A 22,734-nucleotide genomic window follows, 5' to 3' on the forward strand; every position below is an offset into this window, starting at 1 on the left:
AATAATTACATTTAACAATCAGATTCCTATTATCCTTTCTGTACTGTACTTTAACATATTCACTCTACCGTACTATCCTGACATCTTTATAAAACTGAAGATGGCTAGAATGGCATTGGCCTTGCCCAAGCTCTCATACCAAAATACTGATGATAAAAATGGTGCCAGATAAACAGATTGGCAACCCTAGCTGTGTTCTAGTGAAAGCAATGGTAGCATGTTGCTGTTGTCACGCACTAAACTTGTATCTCCTATTTTCATTTGTGACATGATGTGAATCAGATGATGAGTTGATTCTGATCCTGATCAAGAAGTATTTGTATTAAGAAAGTACAAAAAGCTTGAGGTAGAGCAGGAGTGTTAATAGACAAAATTCTCAAATCTTTCAATACATTTTCAAGTTTTTAAAATCTTTCCAGCCTCTTAAGTGACTTTAGTGCTAGTAAGAGTTTGTAAAAGTCACAAATACTTCAAACAGTATAAAATGAGCTTGATATATATAGGCAACATTAAAAGTGCCTAGTTACAGGGAGTTTACATGGATATAAAATATGTAATATTAAGAAGCATTATGTTAAATATATATGAATTGGGTCATTTTTGTTTCCGTGCATGAACAACTGGAATTCTCACCCCACCCCCAATTTATCATACCCACTGTCGTAGTCGCTTCTGACATGATGTGAATCTGTCAGTTACTCTACACATTGTGTTGATTTTCATGATGAATGGACCAGTAGAAGTGCTCCAAAAAGACTTTTGTTTCTTCTCTTGTGAAGCTGTCATTTTGGGGATGCAAGGTTATTGCATGACCGCGACTGTATGAACATCTTACATTCACTTGCATAATCTTACCTTTACAGATGTTTCTCCAGTGTTTGTATTTCAGTGTGGGGCTGCTTAGCTTAGCTAATATAGCGAGCTGCTGACTGAGCTCCTCAAGATTGCACATGGCAACTTGAAGAACTGCATCCTGAGCAGGGATGACTCTAGAGAGTGAGACTGCTTGTTGGAGCCATCCAGTTACCTTCTCCTGGGCTCTGGAGACCACAAACTGCACAGAAACATTGGGATTTCATATAAATTGCTACAACTATGTGAAAGATAATTCATGACCATGAGATACATGCTAAATGCACCTTGCCGAACAGCAGGAGCCTCCATTCTTCAATCTGTGCAGTAGACGCACCCACTAGCTCCCACAGCTCTTTCCGTGCCTCGATGCTCTGCTTGGCTGTCTTTACAGATATGAGATTCAATGGGAGTCCTAGAAATGAAACATATTTGACATTTTATGTGGATACATAACTTATAATATGCAAAGTTGATTCTGATCCTGATTAAGAGGTTTTTTTTATAAAAAGAAAGTACAACCTAAAGATGGACATGAGTGTTAAATCAGTGACTGCAGAAGAAGCCTTGTTTAATTATTATTAAATTAATATTAGAGATCCACCCATCAATCTGCCAGTGACTGGAACCAATCAGCGACATGCCACTGCGGTGTCTGAAATGGCTCCTTATAGACGTTCATCACTGTCAATGTGCAGTCACGTTCAGCTCTGAATACGGGGTATGCACGGGACATGACGGGTTACTGCAGCCACGACCAATGAGTGGTAAAAAAATAGGGAAAGCAAACAAAGCCTGAATGAGCAAATCTACAAAATGAGCCTGAAAACAGTAGACTCCTAAGACTCCTTTGCTCAACTTTGGTCTCTCAGATATAAGCCTTAATCCTGTAAGCGTGTTTGATTTGAGCCTCACTTAGCTGGACATTCCCAACTACACATCCATGTACATGGACCATTGGTTCTTTGGTTATTGGTATGGATCGCTGTTGAGTTAAACTGTTTTTAGCTTGAACAGATAATCGCTTGTGTAATCCCTGGTTTTGCTGGCATGGCTGAAGCCATGTTGTAGAATGTTTTGCCACTCAGTCCGACTAAAGGAGGTGTTTTCCACGGGAAATGTAACGCCAGTGCATATCCTCTATAGACGGTTTATCGTACTATCGGTCTTTAACCTCTCTCAAAAGTCGTCACTGGACTTCAAGCACAGCCAACAGGAGGACATTTAACATGTCAGGAGGTGCCTCCAAAATGGACCAAAGGCTAGTGTGGCTTGGCCGAAGCACGTCCTACAGAAGTTAAAAACATTTGGACCATGTCTGCCGCAGCGTGCTGTTTACAGCTCCTCAGAGCTCAGCAGGTTTTGCAAAGCAGATCGTTTATGTTCAGCGTCACATCACATCTCACGTTGGTCTAAAGACTTATTGTGCTTCATTCTGGAGGAGAAAAAATCAGTTAGGTTTAATGGCTTTCCACTAAGTCTCATTAGCGAGTTTACCATTTTAATCACAGTTATGAGTAAATCTGCCCTATCTTACAGCAATGTCATTAAAAATGACACACAAGCTGAAGAGGGAATCCCCAGTCATATGTTAAAAAAAAAAAATCAGAATCGGCCAAGAAAATTGCAGTGGGTGCATCTCTACTTCATACCAACACCAATCAGCCCACTGACCACAGATTCAGCTAAATCAGGCATATTTACTTCATGAAATAATGTTGTCTGATGATACTGTAAAAATAATAATAAAACAAGTAGATAATAAATAAAGTAGAGGTTCAAATAAAGGTTCTACCTCTCAGACTTTGGTTGGCCTGGATCAACTCATCCAGCTGTGCCACTGTTACATTTAGCTGTCTACACTTTAGTCTGAGCTCAGCAACCATTTGGCCAGCGCTCTGCTTTGGGTCGATATAAGATCCTGTGGTGGCATCGCTGACCAAATCCTCTAGTGTGGCAGTCAGTGAAGAAAAGGTACTGTCTAAAATGTTAATCATAAGGGGCAGCCGGTGGGTGACTGTGTCGGTTGCTTGTTTGAGTAGAAGAACAAACTGGTTCCAGAGATTCCAGAGTGTCTGCAACAATAAAGAGAGAAAATGAGCTTTTAGAAAATCAAACATAGAAAAATCTGTATCTTCCCAAAACCAATAGCCGCTGTTGGACTAGTCATCAGCCGGGCCGAGCTAACGATGTTGGATGAGACCATAGCCGACTCAAGTATGCTACATTTTATTATGCTACAGTGCACTAAAGTACACCTGTTGCCACGGTAATGATCAGTGCACTTGAAGAGGTTAAAATGGAACAAATATACTTTTTGTATATTTTCTGTACTGGAAGTATAAAGACCTAGGATCACAAAGGTGATGCAAATATGGAGCCAATCAGTGTATCCCTAAGCCATTAAGCCCACGGTTAGCTAACCGTGCTGAGAAAACTGTGCCCAGCTGGGCTGACGGCTAGTCCAACAGCGCTACCGCTCAGCAGCTTACTTAGTTGAAGCTAGTATTACCATCACAAGGCAAACACTTCAAAGCTAAAGCTGCAGCGTTTCTGTGTTAAAAGCTGATGTGTAACAGCTGTGCAGGACTATGTTCATGATGTTGCTACTGTAAATCGGACCACGGCCATTCATTAGCAAAGCGCTTACTGCATGCTTAAGTCATCACAATCGCATCAAATCCAATTGAGTTAATTTCATACAGACTAGTTTACGTGGATTTCACCCCTATTTTGCACTACATCAGTAAAATGGCCTCTTTGGCGTGGTTTGAGACGAGTGTGATTTGTGCATGCAGATTACACAATGCTAACAGACAAAGTATAGCCTCTGTGAGTCAGCTAGCCTTAGCCAGCTAGTGCTACATTAGCCTAGAAGTTGTAGAGCAAGATTTCAGAGTGAAACTGCCGCATAATTAATGCGAGGCAGAGCACATACCGGGTCCGTACAAGAGCAGAATGGTATGGCGTGGTCTTAGTATCCCTTGGGCCCTGCAGTGGGAAACAGGACAATGCTTCCTACCTGTCCAGTCAGGGGTTGTTCCCCCGGAGTCACGTCACCATGATTCAGCTGGTTTATCTTTCGAAGGGAGTAGAGGCAGTCTAGCTGTTGTTTCATATCAGCTGTCCTCTCCTTGTAGTGTTTTACCTATACATAAAAAACAAAGTTTAACAAGTAAAACTGCCAATGTGGCTTACTTCCTACATCAACCTGGAGTGATTAATACCGTGCTAGCATAATGTGTGAAGTCACTGAGGTCGGTGGGTTCAGGCTTCAGCCTGTCCACAGCTTGCTTCAGTTCAGATGTCAGATTTGCTGAGCGCAATTGCAGCTCATCAGACAGTGCCTTAAAAGCATCTTGCCCAACGGAGGTCAACAAGGACTCTGCGACAACACAAAAGAACCTTAAACAGCCAGCAAGTCAACTGCAGATACTTTATCTGTAAAATATGGATTAGGAAACAGGAGACAGACATGTGGTGTCTCACAAACACACCTAGCTTCTCCTGAATGCGAGAACAGGTGACAGTGAGGAGCTTGCTGGAAGTGGTGAAAGCAGGTGGCATAGCGCATACTCGATCTCTCCAGTAGTGTACCTTCTGGATGTGCTCCTTATATTTAGGGGCAGGCCACCCTTGCATGTTCTTTAGGGAAGCTGTGCTCCACTGGTTAGTAAACAAACGAGCGTCTGACAACCAGGAATGCCTTTCGCACAACTGCTGGATCTCTTGGAGGGCTTCCTAGATTGGGGGGGGGGGGGGGGGGATCAGTTGGTGTAACAATGGTTAGGCAGGCTGTGAAATGAACATTTCCACAACAAATAAACTGATCGGCCATTACATTAAAACCACCTGTCTAAGGTTGTGTAGGTTACCTTCATACCACCAAAACTGCTTTGGCCTATTGAGGCATAGCCAGCCTTGACCTTTTCAGCCATTTGTGCTACAGTAGTTCTTCTGTAGGATTGGACCAGATGGCCCATGACCCTGTCACTGGTTCACTGGTTGTTCTTTTTTTTGGAAGCTTTTTGGTAGGCACTGACCACTGCGTATTGGGAATACCCCACAAGGCATTCCTCATGTTTTGGAGATTCTGGTCCATTTATCTAGTTATCACAATTTGGTTCTTGGCAAAGTGGTTCAGATGCTTATGCTTGTCCTGCTGTAACACATCACCTTCAAGAACTGTTCACTTGCTACCCAATATATCCAACCCTTGACACTGTGATACAAATCATGAATGTTAATTTATGTGGTTTCATGTGTCAGTGGTTTTGGCTGTTATGTTATGTTATGGCTGATTTTCTGTTATTTCGATTCCAGATCTTTACACTTTACACAAACAGAACTACTGCAGCAAAACAATGCTATGAGGTTGATTTCATTTAAATGTAAATATTACGGGTGACAGGACTTTCAGTATAGCTGATCCTATTGCACCCCCCCCCCCTTCTTTATCCTTCTTTCTCAAATTATACAAACTAACATATAATAATACTACTAATAATATTATTAACAATTTTATATGTACAGTGACCTTGGGTAAGTGGAATGTGCTTATACATAAAATGCCACTATTATTACTGTTATTAATATTATCACAGGTACTATTAATAATTGTAGTACTATTATATTATTAGCTGTATATTATATTATGTATCTGTTCAGTGTATGTAAGCAGCAAAAATCTCTTCTTAGCTTTTCACTGATTTTATATTTGCTGTATTGTCTGACATAATATTTCTAACTTCCTATTATAATATATTAGGGAAAAAATCTTTTTTATAATGATTTATTTTTAGATTTAGATTCATTTTTAGATTTTTATGATATTTTCATTTTCCTTTTTTAAATTCTTTTATGTTCTCTATTTTCAATTTATTTCTGTGCTGCTTTATATTTGTCTTCTCAGTGTGAAACGCTTGATAGGCGCTAAAACATTAATTATTAATATACATATTATAAATCAAGACACAGAAGCGAATTACCTGAGTGATTCTGGCTTGCTCTCTTTCTACCTCCTCTGTCCCAGCATGGACCTGCAGATGCCATTCTAGCTGCTTACTGCACAGGGGATAGTACTGCCCTCGCACTCTCTGCCCTTCTACTCTAAGAGAGGGCAATCTGGGTAGCACCAGATTAGTGGTTGAGGGAACACATGGCTCCTTCATGGACGAAAGGCTGTCAGCACTTGTTCCTCTATCTTTGGATGCTGTAAATAAGACATACTCATTAACTTTACAATAAACATGGTTATTGCAGTGGAAAGCCGTAGTTGTGGGACTCAATGGGGATTGTACGCAGATTTTAGTCACCTCTACTGACAGGACGACTCATGTCACATGGAAGGCCATTGCTCGAAGAATGCTCTTCAATACTGGTGAGTGAGAAGCTAGCTGCCAAGGTATCTGTAGTGTCTGGTGAATTACTGAATGAATCAAACACCTGTAGGCAAGAAAAACAAACAAAAAAAAAACTGCAGTACTTCTGAGAACCGACTTGTTCACTTACAATTGTACCCAGCAATGAAGCTGGAACACGTCCAAAGCTGCCACAATCAATACTGATAGGGTTAGGCTTAGGAGGTTGGTTGGGGTACATAATGTTGAATGCATGTTAAAGGTAATTTAAGTATCTAAAAACCATTTCAATTTAGTTCCTACTCACCTGTAGAGCAGAATCACCCACTGACAACAAAGCTTCAAGCAGCACCTGCTGGAACAAGTGCACAGGTGGAAAGACAGTAAGTCGCCCATCTTCTCCAAATATCAGCTCTGCCTGGAAAAGACTCCCCTGCTGTTCCTGCTCCCTCTGGAAGGTTAACAGACAGATGGCAACTGTCAGACAGAATATAATATAATATATATATATTTATAGTCCCACATATGGAAGCCCACCAGGGTCAAACCAGGGTCAGTGATGGGACCAGGCGTGGTTGCAGATGGGCTCCATCTGGGTTGTTCACTGCTAATGGGACCTATACAGGACCTATGTGAGATTAGGGTGGGCTGTAACAATGGGGCCCATTCGGGAAGCCCAACTGGGTCCCAGTAACAACACATGCACAAATCCACTTCCCTTGGAAGTCACCAAGCCCACATTCCACCCATGTGAGCCGGACATGAGCATGCTGGCTGGGACTGTGTAGCTTTTAGCTCTAAATACAGCCAATTCTTTATGGCATGGATCTGATAAGATGCTTAAAACATGCCTTTGAGATTCTGGTCCATGTTGACATGATTGCATCACACAGCTGATGCAAGTTGTTCAGAGGCACTTTCATGCAGCCAATTCTACCTCATTCTACCCCTATTCTAACTCACTCCAAAGCTGTTGAGGTTGGATTCAGATCTTGTGACTGGGAAGGCCATTGCCCTGTTCATCAAACCAGTTTCAGATGGTTTTGTAACACTGTGCACCAGCTATCATGCTATAAGCAGTCATTAGAAGATGGCAAATTATGGTCATGAAGGAATGCACATGGTCAGCCTGTGGCATTCAACAATGATTGATTGATATTAATGGGGCCCTAATTTAGTGATCATGGACCCTCCATTCCCTTCACACCCAATGTAGCAAGTCTGCAATGGTAGCAAACATCTGACGCTTCACCTTTAAGACCTTATTGAGGAAGTTGATGGTCTCATGGCGAGTGACCGTTGCAAGGCTTTGAACAATCATGTAGTCCATAAGAGCAGCGATGTTTCCCAATCTTTGGAGGTCTTGTTCAGCTTGGTTCAACTCCTTGCTAAGATTGCCAATGAAGACTTGTTGAAGGTGCATAGGTTGGCTACACTGCCGCAGCTGAAACTGTTCCACTTGGTGCTGCAATTCCTGATGTGCTCTGTAGCTGGTTTCCTGCACCTGTGTAAAATTGACGAGGTTTTGGACATTGAGTTAAACCAGTAGTGTGGCAAAATCGAAATGGGGAAGAATGCAGCCTAAAATTAATGGCTTATAATGGTTTGGGAACAGTTAAGTGAGTGGAAGATGAGTGGCATAAAGTTAAAGATGATGAAAGACTATTTTCAACATTTTAAGCAAGAGTGTCATACTGTTTTTATACAATATTAAAGTGAAAAAGGAAAAAACAAGAAATGTTTGGGTACCCCAAGAAATCTGAGCTCTCTGATAACTATTACCATGGTCTCAAACCTTAATTGTTAGGGATATGGCTTGTTTACAATCACCATTAGGAAAGGCCAGGTCATTACAAAGCTTTATACCGTAAATTCACCTCCATTCTTGTCCCAACAATCAGAAGCCATGGGCTCCTCTAACCAGCTACCTAGCACTCTAAAAATTAAGACTGGGAGAAGAAGCTTATAAGAGGATAGCACAGCATTTCTGTACAGTCTTTTCCTTAATTCGCAATGTAATAAGAAGTTGAGGTTTTAAAGTGAACTGCTCATGAGATCAAGACCCCTGTTTGACTGAAAAAACCTTTGAAGTGGTGGTGCACTGCTCTCCTGTGCAGCGACACCTGCATAAATATAACCTTGATGCAGGAGGCTTCACCACAAAAGTCAGAGCTTCCAAAGGAGCGTCTAAACAAGTCTGATGCAGTTTGGAAAAAGTCCTGTTGAGCTTTTTGCCTAAAATTAATAAAGGTATGTTTAGGGGGAAAAAAGCCGTAGAAGTTTATAAAAAGAACACCGCTCCAACTGTTAAGCACAGGGGGAATTAATCAGCAAATACGTACAGCTGTGCCCCTCTAAATTCTGTATGTGCTCTGTATGTGCAAGTATTCTAGAAACACCCCTGATATAAATAAAGGCAAATGTTAGAAAGAATAAATGAGAGGGTTTTGGGCAGGGTGTGATGCTGTGACTAACGGCCCTAATTCATAAGATTAAAGGTTAGACACCCCCATCTGCTCAAGCAGATTCTGTTGCCAAATGTAGAAACTCAAATATGCTCTTCCTCTGCTACAGGCACATGATTTACAAGAGTAAATGCTAATAGCCAAGCTGGTTATGCAAATAGACAACTGAAAAAGTCCTAGAGACTTTTTCACAGCTCTCTTGGTTTTCGAAGTGAATTTATGACACTATGGGTAAAATGACTAGGAAAGATGTTATTTGAAGCTAGTTCTAAAGCAAAAAGCCATCTTGCTGAATTGCTCAAATAATTAGTGTACACAACGATGAAAGGAAATTTACCATAGCTAGTATCAGTGAACGATACTGTAAGAATCGCTCTAAGAAACCTTGAGATTCCTCCTTGTTTTTCAAGAGAGTGGTCTGAAATTCCAGAAACGTGTATGTCCTGGTCTCATCCTGCGGAAGCCAGTGCACTTTTTTAAGCTCCTCAAGCAGCCTGTAAATGAGCATAAGAGGTTTATGTTAAATTAGGTCACTAGATACATCTTACCACATCAAGTCATGTCACCTGTTAAATTATGCCCACTAACAGATGCCTGGACTGGCTAGTATTTCGCTGAGCGATGGGGGAGTGGGAGGGCCATCCTGTCCGCAGTTGAACTCACAGTCTTCTGAGATAGGGCCAACACAAGCAAAGATAGATTAGATAACACCACAGGTACAGTCGAAGAAAAATCACCTGGTAAAATGAAATAAAGCTTCTCTGAATTGGGGCACTGCTATCAGCAGCTGAGACTCAAGCAGCTTATGCTTGCGCTGAAACACAATCCGGCAAATGTTACTTCTCCATCTGACAAAAAGTAAACAACAAAACAAACAAAAACAGTTTAGAGTTCTGTGAGTGACATATTAATGCATTCATGTGACTTGATACACCAAACCTAAATAACTTAGGCTAAAATAATGCAAAATTACTTTAATTTACCAAAACGATTTCCCCCCCTTTTTTTCTCTCCTAATTCCTATCAGTAGGGGAAGGCTAGCATGTGCTTCCTCCTCCTTACATGAAGTCAGCCACCTATTTGAACTGACACAACGCCATTGGGCAGCTGAAAGCACTTGGATAAAAACACTAATTATCAGTTCTGCTACATCAGCAAACAGCTGTCGACATTGGGTAGCATTGCAGAGAGTGATGGGGGAGGAAAGGACAGGCCATCCTTCCTACCCAGAGAAAGCATGGACCTCCCCAGCTAAGGTGCCATGTCAGGACCTCACGTCTGTACCGACACCCAGCCTTAAAATTCTGCAGTGAAGTGGGGAGGCGACAGCACAGGATGGAAGGGATGGCAGGGTGCCAGAAGCAGTCGCTCCCCCAGTTTGGCTCAGCTTTAGCTTGTCAGGTTTAGCTTTAGCCATGTTTGCCATGAGATTGGTCAGGGTTAGCATCAGCTGTTAAGAGTTTGGGAAGATATTACTATACTACTTTTGTTGATATCACACAGCCCTAAAGGGGTTGAAAGACATTCAGATATTCACCGCATGAAAGTCTTGCGTAGAAGGTAGTCTCTGAAAAATGGAATATCCCTCAGGGCTTTCCATAGCACTGCTTCACGGTACCACCCTGCTAGAGTTAAAAGCCCAACACTGCAGCCATCCTGCACATGCATCACTGAGGTCGGGGAGAAGATATAGTGATCTGAGCCTGCTTTTTTGCGTGGGACCACTTGGAGGTCGTATGGCCTGATGTGAACAAAAAGCATATGACGAGAAACAATAAGTCCACTGCTCCAATACTAACCAATCTTAATGACATACAGTTCTTGCACAGTTAGGCCACCAGTATTCACTCTGAAAGCCTTGATTTTGTATGCAGAGTGTGCATGTAGTGCGAGCTATTTTCTGAATACTATTACACTGTATGTGAATGTGTGTCAAATCTGTTATTGCATGGTTCCCTGTCCTCCTTGCAGCACTGCTGTTGAGCCATCATAGCATTTTACATCTGCCATTCATTAGATGTGTGTCCGCTGACTTTGTGAATGCAACACACACACACCCCAAAAGCCTGTAGGCAGAAATTCTCAGGATTCTCGAGAATCTGGAGAAATAGTTCCAAACCAGTACCAAGTAGCGGCCCATTAATAACAGCACAAAATGCTGGGTCGGCAACCGAGGACAAAAATAACAACTCTGAACTTACCATACAGGAGCACACTGAAGTTCTACAATTCCAGACTGTAGTCCATCTGTTTTTCTGCCTACTTTGTTAGATAGCTTCCTTTCACCCTGTTCCTGAATAATCAGGACCCCACAGGACCACCACACTGACGTGGTGGTGGTGTTTTGGTAGTGTGTGTGTGTTGTGCACCCATGAGTGGATCAGACACAGCAGTGCTGCTGGAGTGTTTAAACACTGCAGCACTGTGGACTGTCACCACTGATGAAGCTCACAGAAGTGAGCTTCTGTTACTGACTTTACATCCACAAGGTGAATCAACTAGAGTGGAATCATCATGATCTAAATTCACATGTGCTCAGCTGGGAACCACTGAATCAGAGTATTTGAAAATCCAAAATGGTTCCCTGTCTTCTCTACATCTGGAATATGGAAAAGAAAAGTGCACATTACAAAAGGTACCTGTAAGGACCATCCTCAGCAGCTTTCAGATGATAGAACTGTAGCTCCCCCAAATGTCTTTTCTTCGCAAACACCTCAAACACCTCAAAGCCGGTGAGTGGACTGCGCTTAGTCTTACTTTTGGTCTCAGTTTTAGTCTCGTCTGGCTCCAGATGTTTTTTTACAGGGGCATCTTGATCTGTAGAACTTAAAAGCACACTTAGCGAGTAAAGACCCCAAAGCACAGAAATGCAAGTCAAAAAGACTAAAGAATTTAGTAGATAAATAGAAGGCTAACAGCTAACGTGTCTCTGAGGGGCCTGTATGGGTAGCCCCACATATGTATGCCCACCAGGGTCAGGTGGAGTTAAACATGGGCCACCAAACTGGTGGGCTGTAACAGTGGGGCCCATCTGGGTCCCAGTAAAAACATATGTACAAACACACTCAGAGTCCAGGCCCTCTCTGAAACCCACCTAGCCCACATTCCACCCATGTGAGCCCCACATGAGCATGTTGGCTGGGGGCTTTGTACTAGATTTTGAGCGTTAATGGGATCAGGTCATGTTGGATGAACACCACCCCACCTCATCCCCAACTCCTCAACTCATCCCAGATATTGGAAGATTGGATGGAGCACCACATTCCAGAGAACACAGTTCTACTGCTCCACAGCTCAATGCTGGGGGGCTTTATTACCCTCAAGCCCACACATGGCACATCTGCTCCAGAGAATCCTTTTCTATTGAAAATACTGTCTGTGCATGTCTGCATTTGCACATCTATGTCAGCAATGGGTCCTAATATAGTGCTAACTGAATTTTGGCCAGCTTACCTGGACTTTACTTGCTGCGGGTGTTTAACGGCTGTGAGAGGAATATCAGCGCCGAGAGCCGACGCCATCAGACAGGGCCCCTCCATCCATATGGACTCACCTACTGCCACCTCAGGCCCCACTTTTGCTACCAACTGGGGAAGCTCGAGCACAGACAGGTCAGCTGGCTGGGATAACCGAGGCCTGCTGAGAGCACGGCCAGGTGGAGGTTCACCCAGGAACGCTGGGGTCAGAGGAGGTAAAGTAGGGACAGATCCAGCAGAACAGACTGATGACCTATCCTGGCTGTTTCCCCTCAGACTGGTAGCCTTGGCGCTGGCTGCTGTTCGCTCCTTCGTATGGCCATCCCTTCTGGCTGCAGCCATAGCTGTAACTCCCTACTGCCAATGAAAAAGAATAATCGTTTGGAGTACATCTGATAACTGTGCATCAGCAACTGCTCACATTTATAATATCAGATATATGCATTGATCCACAACTTCCATATCCGTGCATCCCTAGTCATTTTTACCCACGCTATAACGATAACTTATGGTCATGATAGCACAGGTCACCCTACTACTGGACTGCTGGTAACTGACACTTGTACTGATTAGCTTTGCTCAGTAATATAGCAGCACCTTCTGAATCCCTGTAAAAAAAAAAAAAGAGACTTGGCTAACACTGAGGAATTATGCTGCCACCATTGTTGTGCACATATAATGTAAAAACGACCTCATGCCACTGTACTAGCCATGATTTTAAACTCCTGACAACTTATTACTGTAATTCAAGTGCTTTTATATTGCGTATATAACTAAGCTTAAGCTGTTTTATATACTCTGTATACACAGATCTATCTATTTATCTATATATCTATACTCCCTATACTCAGAGGTGGAAAGCAATTACTTAAATTTTACTTAAAAGCTGTATTTAACCTTTCTACTTTTAGTAAAGAGTAGTTTTAAGTGACAATACTTTTTACAATAATGTTTTTTAAGCAGTTATATATTAGTCATTAACATTTCCTTGCAATTTCTTATATATATATATATATATACTACTAACGAAGGTCCACTGTAATTTTATAGTGAAATCAGCACTTTAAGTTGTTACTTTTGTCTTCTTATAAAGTTACTTAACTAACTTACGTCCCTACTTAACTAAAGTAACGCCACTATTTACTTGAGTACAGATTTAAGCTACTTTACCCACCACTGAATAAGTTCTACCATTATACCTGGGTGATTCTTCATTTATGGGAACTTCTGTTTTGTGCCCTGATTAGGTTGGATCAGGTGTACTTGACTAGGGGTGGGGGGGGGGGCACTCAGCCCTTGGAAACCAGAGCTGGGAACCACTGTCTCAGTGGTCAGAGCAGTGTTGTTGATCAGAAGGTTGTTGGTTCAATACCCGCATCAGCAAAGCTCTTATTGTTTGCTACACTAGGGGTCTCATGGCATGGCTGGCCAGGCGATCTGACCTTGGCCTCCTAGGCTGGAATATGAGAAGTACGATGACAAAAAAGGTACTGCATCGAATGTTTGTGAGCGTGGTCTGGGCTTTCACTTTTTGATGGCCATCATAAGTGAAGTCTTTCCATTTTAAGGGACGCTCTTCCACAAGTCGCAGACTCTGAAGTCAAGTCAAACTGCATCATTTACATGGCATTCATGGCATTTAGCTGACGATCTTCTCCAGAGCGACGTACAAGGTTACTCGTATTACTTAGTGTAAGGAGTCTGGCCCAAGGACTATTATTGGTGTAGTGCAGCATAGTCACCCAGACTGGGAATCGAACCCCAGTCTCCCATATGGTGTGGTAGCTCAGTGGCAGGTAGTGGTGTTATCTGTTGCGCCACACCAACCATAAAGCATCAGCTTTGTAATGAGCCGATACCCACGATGGTTTAATCATCTCTGCTCTGATAAATTATAAATAAACACAAAATATGTGTATAATAACTATAAAAAACTATTAAAAAAAACAGTATTTTTTATGCTTATATGCACATTGAAAAGTAGCTCACTGCAAAATGACTGTCATCACCGCCGCAGCCTATGATTTCTTTAAGGAATTTTTATTGTCTGGAAAAGTGAGGCATTTCATTTCTCTCCTACAGTAATATAGTAGATTTATCCAGCGTTGTTGCCATAATTATTTTACAAAAGAGAAACATTAAATGTTCACGTTATGTGTAGGTATTTAAGTGCATTTACACAAAACTGCTTGCAATGGTAATGGCAGCTAGCTTGCGATGGTAATGGCAGCTAGTTAGCATGCGATGTAATGGCAGCTAGCTTGCATGCGATGGTAATGGCAGCTAGCATGCGATGGTAATGGCAGCTAGCTAGCTTGCGATGGTAATGGCAGCTAGCTAGCTTGCGACGGTAATGGCAGCTAGCTAGCTTGCGACGGTAATGGCAGCTAGCTAGTTGCGATGGTAATGGCAGCTAGCTAGCATGCGATGGTAAAAGCAGCAACCAGCGATAGTAATGGCAGCTTTTCAGTTTCACTATCGTATCTTTTAACTGTTTAGAAATAAGTAATGCGATGGTAATGGCAGCTAGCTTGCGATGGTAATGGCAGCTAGTTAGCATGCGATGGTAATGGCAGCTAGCTAGCATGCGATGGTAATGGCAGCTAGCTAGCATGCGATGGTAATGGCAGCTAGTTAGCATGCGATGGTAATGGCAGCTAGCTAGCATGCGATGGTAATGGCAGCTAGCACTAGTTAGCATGCGGTGGTAATGGCAGCTTGTCAGTTTCACTATCGTATCTTTTAGCTGTTTAGAAATAAGTAAACTGATATTTAAAATGAATTTAAATACTTTAAACCTACTTTCTAAAGCTAATTTTCACTCATATTCGGTCAGTATGGCCGTAAATCATCAGTGGAGCTGTAATGTGTAGAGCTAGCCATGGCTAGTGCTGGCTCAGTACTGGCCAACATTAGCATTAGCTAGCTAGCTAGCGCCACCTTTAAAGCATGTAAACACTGTTTTAACATCATTAAAACTAAATTATTGCGACTTTAGTTTTTCAAAAAAAGGTTTTGAAGAATCGCTCTCCTATTTTTGTATAATAGTTAGTTATATAATTACCCCTAGTCCGTTAGCTAGCTAACTAGCAGCACAATTAGCTAGCTAGTGCTAATTACCTGAAGGTAGGGTAGATACAGAAACATAACCACGTTGTTTTAGGAATATATACACACAGTAACACTTCATAAATGTAGTTTCTACACCAGTACTAACTGCTTAAAGTTAATTTGAGGTATATATGTGATTTCTCAAAGCTTACTAGTTACCCTCTGGGCCAAAATCTCTCCAGCCCCCGTTACTGTGCCGCTGTGTTTGTGCGTGTCGAGCGTTTCCCGTAGTAACTGACTCCCAACAGCCAAACAGTCACACACAACAAACACCAGGGGGGCCAAAACAGCGCAGGACTTTCAGATGTAACGAGGTAGAGGAGTATAAATAAGAAAAATAAAGCATAAGAAAAAAGAATCCAAATGTTATATGTTTCAGACGGAGTTTTCTGAAGAAACTTTTCTCTTGCAGAACCAATAACCAGCAGCAGAGGGCGCTGTCATATAATAAACCGAGTCAGCGGACAGGTCAGAGGAGGAGTTCGCGTTTTATGTGGCCTAAGCTGGTCTTTGATGGTCAAGGTGGTGGAAACGCTGGTCATCCAGGCAACAACAACAACAACAACATGATCTAAGGCAGCTAGGTCAACAAGATGACCTGCTTGGTAAAGCTGGTTGACCTGTAGGTCAGGCTGGTTATACTGTTGGACCAGTGTGGTCAGGCTGGTCATACTGTTGGACCAGTGTGGTCAGGCTGGTCATGCTGATCAGCCAGCTTGGTCAAGGTGTTCAAAAGCTAAGCTGGTCATCTAGCTTTACCACTTTTTTTTTTTGAACAGGGGTTGCTTTAAAACACTGGTTATACTGGTGGACTGTGTGTGTGTAAAGAAAGAAACAAGCATGTTATCGTTAATGCCTTTTAATGAGTTTTAATGCAATTCCATTTATCACAGATTATGTATAACAAAAAATAATATTCATTGGTAGGACCAAAAAATGTAAGATGCCCAAGATGACAGATACATTTATAAAGCTCCAATTTGAGCAGTTTTATCAATTCCTAAACGCTTGAAAGAAAAAAACAAAACAAAAACAAAAAATCCAGTTAGGAAATCTGTAATTCTTAACATTCCTATATTACAAATCAACCACAGACTGAGGTGAAGGTTTATCAAAACCCCCATCACGAAAAAAACAAAAACACATTTTGCTTCATTGTGTAAACATTGTTTTCAGCTGTCCATACAGTCCCTACACAGAATGCAAGCTATAAAAACAGCCTGTACTGGATTTCCTGTTGTTGTGACGTCACAAAAACCAGCACATCTCCATAGACCAGCCTAATCGGCCTACAGTAGTTTAGCTCCACAGGTCATTTACATAGATCAGTCTTAAAGGCACAGTAACAGTAAAAAACAAAGCAACAACAGGCTGTCATTTTTAAAAAGTAAAGAGACGCTGGAATATTAGCATGTGGAAATGAACTGATGGTTGAATTATGGTTGAGAAAAAAACAAGTGTGGAATACAAACAAGTAGATAAAAAGCTGCCATGTGGGGCAATTAAGACTTAGTAAGGCATAGGAGCAAGATAATTAAATGGTGGCCATGAATTAGGAAGGTGTAGGAGCAAAATAATTAAGTGGTGGCCACAACTTACTAAGGAGTTGGAACAAGGTCATTAAGTGGTGGCCACAACTTAGTAAAGCATAGGAGCAAGATAATTAAGTGGTGGCCACAACTTAGTAAGGCATAGGAGCAAGATAATTAAGTGGTGGCCACAACTTAGGAAGGTGCGCAAACAAGACAATTCGTTGATGCGACAGCGCCACCTTCCATCCTGGAGAGAGCAAGGCCAGTTGTGCTCTCTCAGAGCCTCAGCTGCTCATGGCTAGCAGCGTGACTGAAATTTTGAACCAGTGATCCTCTGATCATAGTGACAGTCCGCTGGACCACTCAAGGCCCTAAGATGAGATCTTGTCCCCACGCCTTACTAAGTCATGGCCACCACTTCTATTTATTCATGTTGCATGTCACCAGCAGGGCTGCATAGAAATGTTAACAAAATTTCCATTTCTTTTCAAATAAGGGAATTTGTGAAACCCTGACGTTTCTTTAAAATGACCTCCACGTGGCCTGCTCATCACCTCAGATATTGACCGTCTTTGAGCTCCGTGCTCAGACTGTGCTTTTCTCATCAATCACTATGGAGTAGCGCACCAGCTCAGCGTATTCAGGGCCTTTACCCACGGGCAGAGTGGCCTTGCCTAACTCTGGGGAGCAAGGGGTCTGCATGAGGCCGGCCAGAGACTCCCGCTGTTTCCTGCCCTGCTTGGACCAAATATATGAACTGATGTTACGACACTGTTGTACAGCACTAAAGTCCAGTACAGGAGGCCCAGTATGCACGGCACTAAGTTGGGTAGCAATTAGTTACCTGTCCTCAGTTAAGTAAACTTTACTGGACAGTTCCATGGAACATCGAATTTACACAGTTGTGACCTTGCCATGATATGCCTGGTTTTAAGGTTTTCTATTTTTGCTATGTTTTGGAGCTACAGGGCTAATGTTGGTGCCCTTCAAATCATTTTTTTATAATATAAAATCTAATAATGCTTCAAGTCACTTTCAGCTCATCACTCGCAGTTTGCACCAAAACTCATGCCTTAATTTACATTTACATTTACTCTTATTCAGAACGACTTACAAAAGTGCTTCACTGTTTACTTAAGAATAACCTCAGCTAGTTTAAATAGACTAAAAATTCAAAGATCCCCTAATCTTAGGCTCTACTAAACACATGTCAATATGGAGACCATTAATACTCTTCTCTTCGCCTGAGCACTCTTGGAAGAGGAGGGTCTTCAGTCTGGGTTTGAAGACAGTGAGCACCCAATAGAAGTTTGCTCCACCAATTCGGTGCAGGACAGAAAAAAGTCTGGGCGCTCGTCTTCCGTGGATTTTAAGGGATGGCGTGTCGAGCCGAGCCAAGCCGTACTAGAAGCTGGAAGGGCTCTTGGTGTAGATCAGGCTTTTGACCATTACCATCAAGTACGGAAGAGCTGGCTGGTCCAGTCTGGGCTTTGTAGGCCAGCATCAGGGTTTTAAATTCATCTATAGTGATCAAGTATAGATAAAATACTTCCATTTTCGTAATTTAGTTCCATCAAAAAGTCTAATTCCTTGTTGTGTCAGCGCCCGGAGCGTATTGCTGTTCACTCTGTACACGGCTCACTGTAACCTAGCCTTCAGTTCAACGAACAAAGGACCATTCAGCAGTGTTTTAAGGGTCCTCTACCTGCCTCTGATCGCTATCTAAAAATCAAGCAGTGCTGAATTATCCAGGCAGACATGAACCAGCGCAGTGCAAGATGGGCCTCCATGACCAGGGGTTGGATAACACTGTTCAAATAAGGTGACTGTAAAATGTGACAACCATGATACTGTAAAATACCTTGTTTGGCGAGGGACTCTCTCCACTTCGCTTGCTGTACTGAATGAAGACAATAAAAAAGAACACACACACACACACACACGTCAGTGCAGTTTCAATAGCTTCAGAAAAAAGGATGTAACAGTAAATTCCAATTGTACAGGCTTTTCAATCTGCTAGTGTGTGCTAGTGAGTGTGTTTTTTGCTGAACGAATAGTTGAAACGGTGTAGTTGTGGGTAATGCGGTAACATGTACCCAGTCTGTCTAAACCTCTCCACATCCTGTTTATGAATAGCATGGCACGTTATTGGTCTAGGTGTACTACCTTGCTTCCTGTTTTGTCTGCAGGCTCACCTGCAGTGTTGTTGTCCAAGGAAGCTTCTGTTTTGTTACCTGTACAGGTGGCACAGTAAGCAGCTACTCACCATAACATGCACAGTGTGATGAACAAGAAGAGGGTGATGGCGGTGGCAGAGGTGAAACAGATGAGGATGAACGTCACTGTGCATAGAAAAGAAGGTGTCCTTAGAGCATGGTATTTAAAAATCTCTTCTATGGCATCACTCAAAGACCCATTATTTCAGCTATTTTCCCCAGATGCTGTCAGTCAGCCAAGGCATGTCTGCTGTTTGTACCGCAGCTACAAGGCTAATGTAGCTAACAATTAATGGAAACTTGGCATACCTCAACAGAAATGGACAAAAGTGGACGTTTCGTTCTTCAATCTTAAATACACCTAGTATTTGGGTAAAGGCCACTTAGCAAGTAGCACCTTGACCAGATACTTTTGACATCCATCAGCAATCTCTGGGCAGAATTCCTGGTTAGATATTTGACCACTCTTGTTTTAAGCTCAATCAACCCACCCCTTCATAAATCCCCCTAGCACTAGCAATGCTCCCAGCACTTGGAGGGTACGGCCTTAACGCACATCTCCTGCGATACATGCAAAGCTAGCCACTGCCTCTTTTGCAAAGGTGAGGCCTCCAAGGATCTCACAGTTTTGTCCTTCCACAGTTTGGACCACTTTTGGTAGGTACTGATCGGTGTATACCCAGAACACTGCACAAGACCTGCCTGATGTTTTGGAAATGATCGGGCCCAGTTGTCTAGACTTGTACGCTTGCATCAGAACCTCCTACAATTAGGTGTTGATTTTGACCTCCTCTTTTCTCCCAAAGAGGGTCTCCTAAAGATGGAGAAGTTTGAACAGATGTGGTTGGTGGTGGGCTAAACGTGTCTCCCAATGCTGGCTGCTTAGCTAGTGGGTGGTACTGGACACATGATTTAATTGTGAATTGCTCTGGATAAAAGTATTTGCATAGTGGCAGAAATATAATGGACCACTACTTCGACTATTGCTGTTCAAAGTGACAATACCTCTACGATCTTAAGATGATGCAGTACTCACTGGTTTGGCTTTCCTTGCTGGTGACATCAACCTGGACGAACACTGTGGCCTTGTGGTGGTACCAAGAGGCATGGCATGTGTACAAACCGGCATCCTGCTCTGAGACTGGCTCAGCAAACACCAAGGCCAGAGAAACGGTGTGTGCAGCAGATCCATCAACTCTGAGAGCAGACATAGGAACACAGGAAGGGGTGCATTTACAGACAATGAGCAATGAGATCGATAGTAAATATTCAAAATAATCAGAATCCTCACAAACCGCTGTCGACACACCCGCGTTTTACAGCCCACATTTGCTTATGAAGGATTTGGCTTTTGGCTCCTTTAGGTACTTAGAACTAGACTGGTTTGTGCGCGTGATGATAACGTATGACATAAAACGGATACAATCAAATGGATACAGACAAATTCGGCTTCGCTGCATCGCTGCTATTACTGTCGTTTGGCCATGCAAGATACTTTTTAACCTCTTTACAGATGAAGGGTGTAACACAGTGCCATGGGGACATGGTTTCAGGCAATTTTGAGAGCATTAGCTTCCATTTCCTGTCAGCAATCTCTTGTATAACTAGAGCCAAACTAAAGAAGTTAAATGTCGACCAGTCGTAGCTGCCTATACGTACTGCTATAGGGCTGTCTGAATGTGCAGTGTTGCTGTAAAAACCCTGACCTATGAAGTCATTTCCAGTTGATCATAAATATACAGTGAATCTACGGTGTGTATGAGCACAGTGTGTTCCTTTCCCAAAGTTGCGCTTGTGAGTTAAATGTGTGAACCTGCCCCAAACGTACCTGAAACATCTGATGTTAAATGTTGGTGTGTTTCCACTAACTCTGAACACGATCTTTTGATGGGGGAGGGCCTCCTGCAGTGCTATCCGGTTCACAGCTGTGTGTTGCCCGTGGTTCCCACGCAGTGGACTGGTTTGGTTTAAGACCACAATGGAGGAGATAACTGCAGAGGAAGCAGATTTCATCATCCCTCAGAGGTAAAAACATCAACAAGTCACCAGATCAGAGCTGTGAATTTTAGCTATTGTTAAATGCATATATTACGAATATGCTACGATTGGCAGAAGTCCAAAGAACTTGTAAATCAGCAGTGTCAGTGTAATCAGTGCAATCAGTGCAGTCAAATGGTAACTGCTTGGGGAGAATGCTTAATCATTTTCTGGGAACTGAATAACATTGGTCCTCTTTTTTAATTTAATAAAATATTGCTTAAATTTGAACTCAGAAATACCTTTATCCCATTGCTAAGCTTTGGTTGGAAAAAAAGGAGCCCTGGAAACAGGGTTGAATTCTTGGTATCTAAGCAGATGCACTTAACTGAGCACACCCATTAGCTAGGACTTCACGAGTTGGACAGAAGCTCTATGCATGTGCTGCATGTTCTGCGCATGTTCTATGCACTGTGAACACTGTGTAATACCATGTAATGACACTCTGTGTGTGTCATATTTATGCAAAATCGGGGAATATTACTCTGCGGCTCTGTATCTCTCAGAGCCGCTTGCCCAGAAATGCATGTATACAGCATGTGGTGTCTAAGAGCGCTAATAATTGCACTTTTTGACTCTAGGGGGAGCAAGAAATACAAATTCTTGCATAATACTGCTTTAAGACTGCTGACTTATGACACGGCATGGCCAGCAGGGCTTTGTGGGCAGCTACCTTCAGTTTTGGACACCTTAGTTTCAGTGTTTGGTGCCAATTTGGTGGTACCAATACTTCACTGACTAAATATGAATATGAGAATGTGAGCCACAGTCTGAGCATGTTTCAGTCAGCTGTGAAATATGCAAAACAGCAGTGGCAGCTCTGAGCCATATTTATAGGTGCATGTTCAATCTAGAATTACCAAGAAATCAGCTGGATTTAGCATAGCCCTAGTGATGATTCCTCACTGATTCTCATATCATGAAACAAACATACTTACAGTATCTTGGGACTTTTACAGTCCTCCTTTCTTCTATCCCATAGGCGGTCCGGATCAGGCAGGTGACATTTTTGCCCTCGTGCCGGCTCAGTTCAAATTCGTAGGTGCTGCTGACTAGCACAGTAACGCCCTCGAATGCAGGCTGAACGCTTACAGGTGTTGTGGTGGTGTTGCGGTCAGATATGACCCAGTAGATGCTGGGCACGAGCCCATCTCCTCTGTACTCACACACAGCAGCCCAGAATTCAGAGTCTCTCAATGGACCGACCTTCATGTGAACTGATGGGGGACCTTAGAGGAGAAGGGTTACAGGGGTCAACAGGCCGGCCGTTCTTTACTGACCTGGTTAAACATAGTGACAGGCATGCTGAGTTACATCTTTAGTTGTACACTACAGATTATAAGGCAGATGTCAGTAGGTTGTGGGCACAGAGCACTGACAGTTGTGACCAACGGTTAACTTGAGTAACCTCATTCGCTTTCATGGTTACGCGAACAAGGGTATTCCACAAGATCAGCTGTAAACGGTCCTCGGTTCTCTCAGTACTCAATTACTTAAAGTGAAATCATCATGCTATCACGATGCTTATAACAGAAACCGCATAAGCAAGTCAACTTGAGATTGCCCACCAATTTGATGTGGTTTGAAACAGGCGGTTGATGATTTAGTAAGGTATGTGCAGTCCCACTAATTTCGCTATTTGAGTAAACACAGGAGCTAACGCACGGATATCTGGTTAACCTCAA

The 22,734-nt window shown here is 42.5% G+C and overlaps 2 protein-coding genes across 2 annotated transcripts in view; both read right to left on the reverse strand.

Annotated features, from left to right (window-relative positions):
- dnhd1 (dynein heavy chain domain 1) overlaps positions 1-15,458 on the reverse strand; it is a 35,891-nt gene extending 20,433 nt beyond the window's left edge. The window contains exons 1-16 of the mRNA XM_072690742.1: positions 15,417-15,458; positions 12,131-12,510; positions 11,317-11,502; positions 10,215-10,418; positions 9,415-9,525; positions 9,015-9,171; positions 7,465-7,716; positions 6,520-6,663; positions 6,168-6,297; positions 5,841-6,064; positions 4,350-4,593; positions 4,080-4,237; positions 3,875-4,000; positions 2,648-2,927; positions 1,140-1,267; positions 856-1,054 (exon numbers count right to left, since the gene is read on the reverse strand). Coding sequence (XP_072546843.1) covers positions 856-1,054; positions 1,140-1,267; positions 2,648-2,927; positions 3,875-4,000; positions 4,080-4,237; positions 4,350-4,593; positions 5,841-6,064; positions 6,168-6,297; positions 6,520-6,663; positions 7,465-7,716; positions 9,015-9,171; positions 9,415-9,525; positions 10,215-10,418; positions 11,317-11,502; positions 12,131-12,495 — 2,908 coding nt within the window. The 5' untranslated portion in view covers positions 12,496-12,510; positions 15,417-15,458. The remainder of the gene's footprint in view (positions 1-855; positions 1,055-1,139; positions 1,268-2,647; positions 2,928-3,874; positions 4,001-4,079; positions 4,238-4,349; positions 4,594-5,840; positions 6,065-6,167; positions 6,298-6,519; positions 6,664-7,464; positions 7,717-9,014; positions 9,172-9,414; positions 9,526-10,214; positions 10,419-11,316; positions 11,503-12,130; positions 12,511-15,416) is intronic.
- Positions 15,459-16,126: 668 nt separating this feature from the next.
- Positions 16,127-22,734, reverse strand: part of LOC140565110 (uncharacterized) — a 37,341-nt gene continuing 30,733 nt past the window's right edge. Inside the window, exons 10-15 of the mRNA XM_072690921.1 lie at positions 21,988-22,278; positions 20,841-21,003; positions 20,049-20,209; positions 19,063-19,138; positions 18,658-18,691; positions 16,127-17,531 (exon numbers count right to left, since the gene is read on the reverse strand). Coding sequence (XP_072547022.1) covers positions 17,382-17,531; positions 18,658-18,691; positions 19,063-19,138; positions 20,049-20,209; positions 20,841-21,003; positions 21,988-22,278 — 875 coding nt within the window. The 3' untranslated portion in view covers positions 16,127-17,381. The remainder of the gene's footprint in view (positions 17,532-18,657; positions 18,692-19,062; positions 19,139-20,048; positions 20,210-20,840; positions 21,004-21,987; positions 22,279-22,734) is intronic.

Source organism: Salminus brasiliensis, chromosome 11 (assembly GCF_030463535.1).
Source record: "Salminus brasiliensis chromosome 11, fSalBra1.hap2, whole genome shotgun sequence".
Taxonomy (NCBI): domain Eukaryota; kingdom Metazoa; phylum Chordata; class Actinopteri; order Characiformes; family Bryconidae; genus Salminus; species Salminus brasiliensis.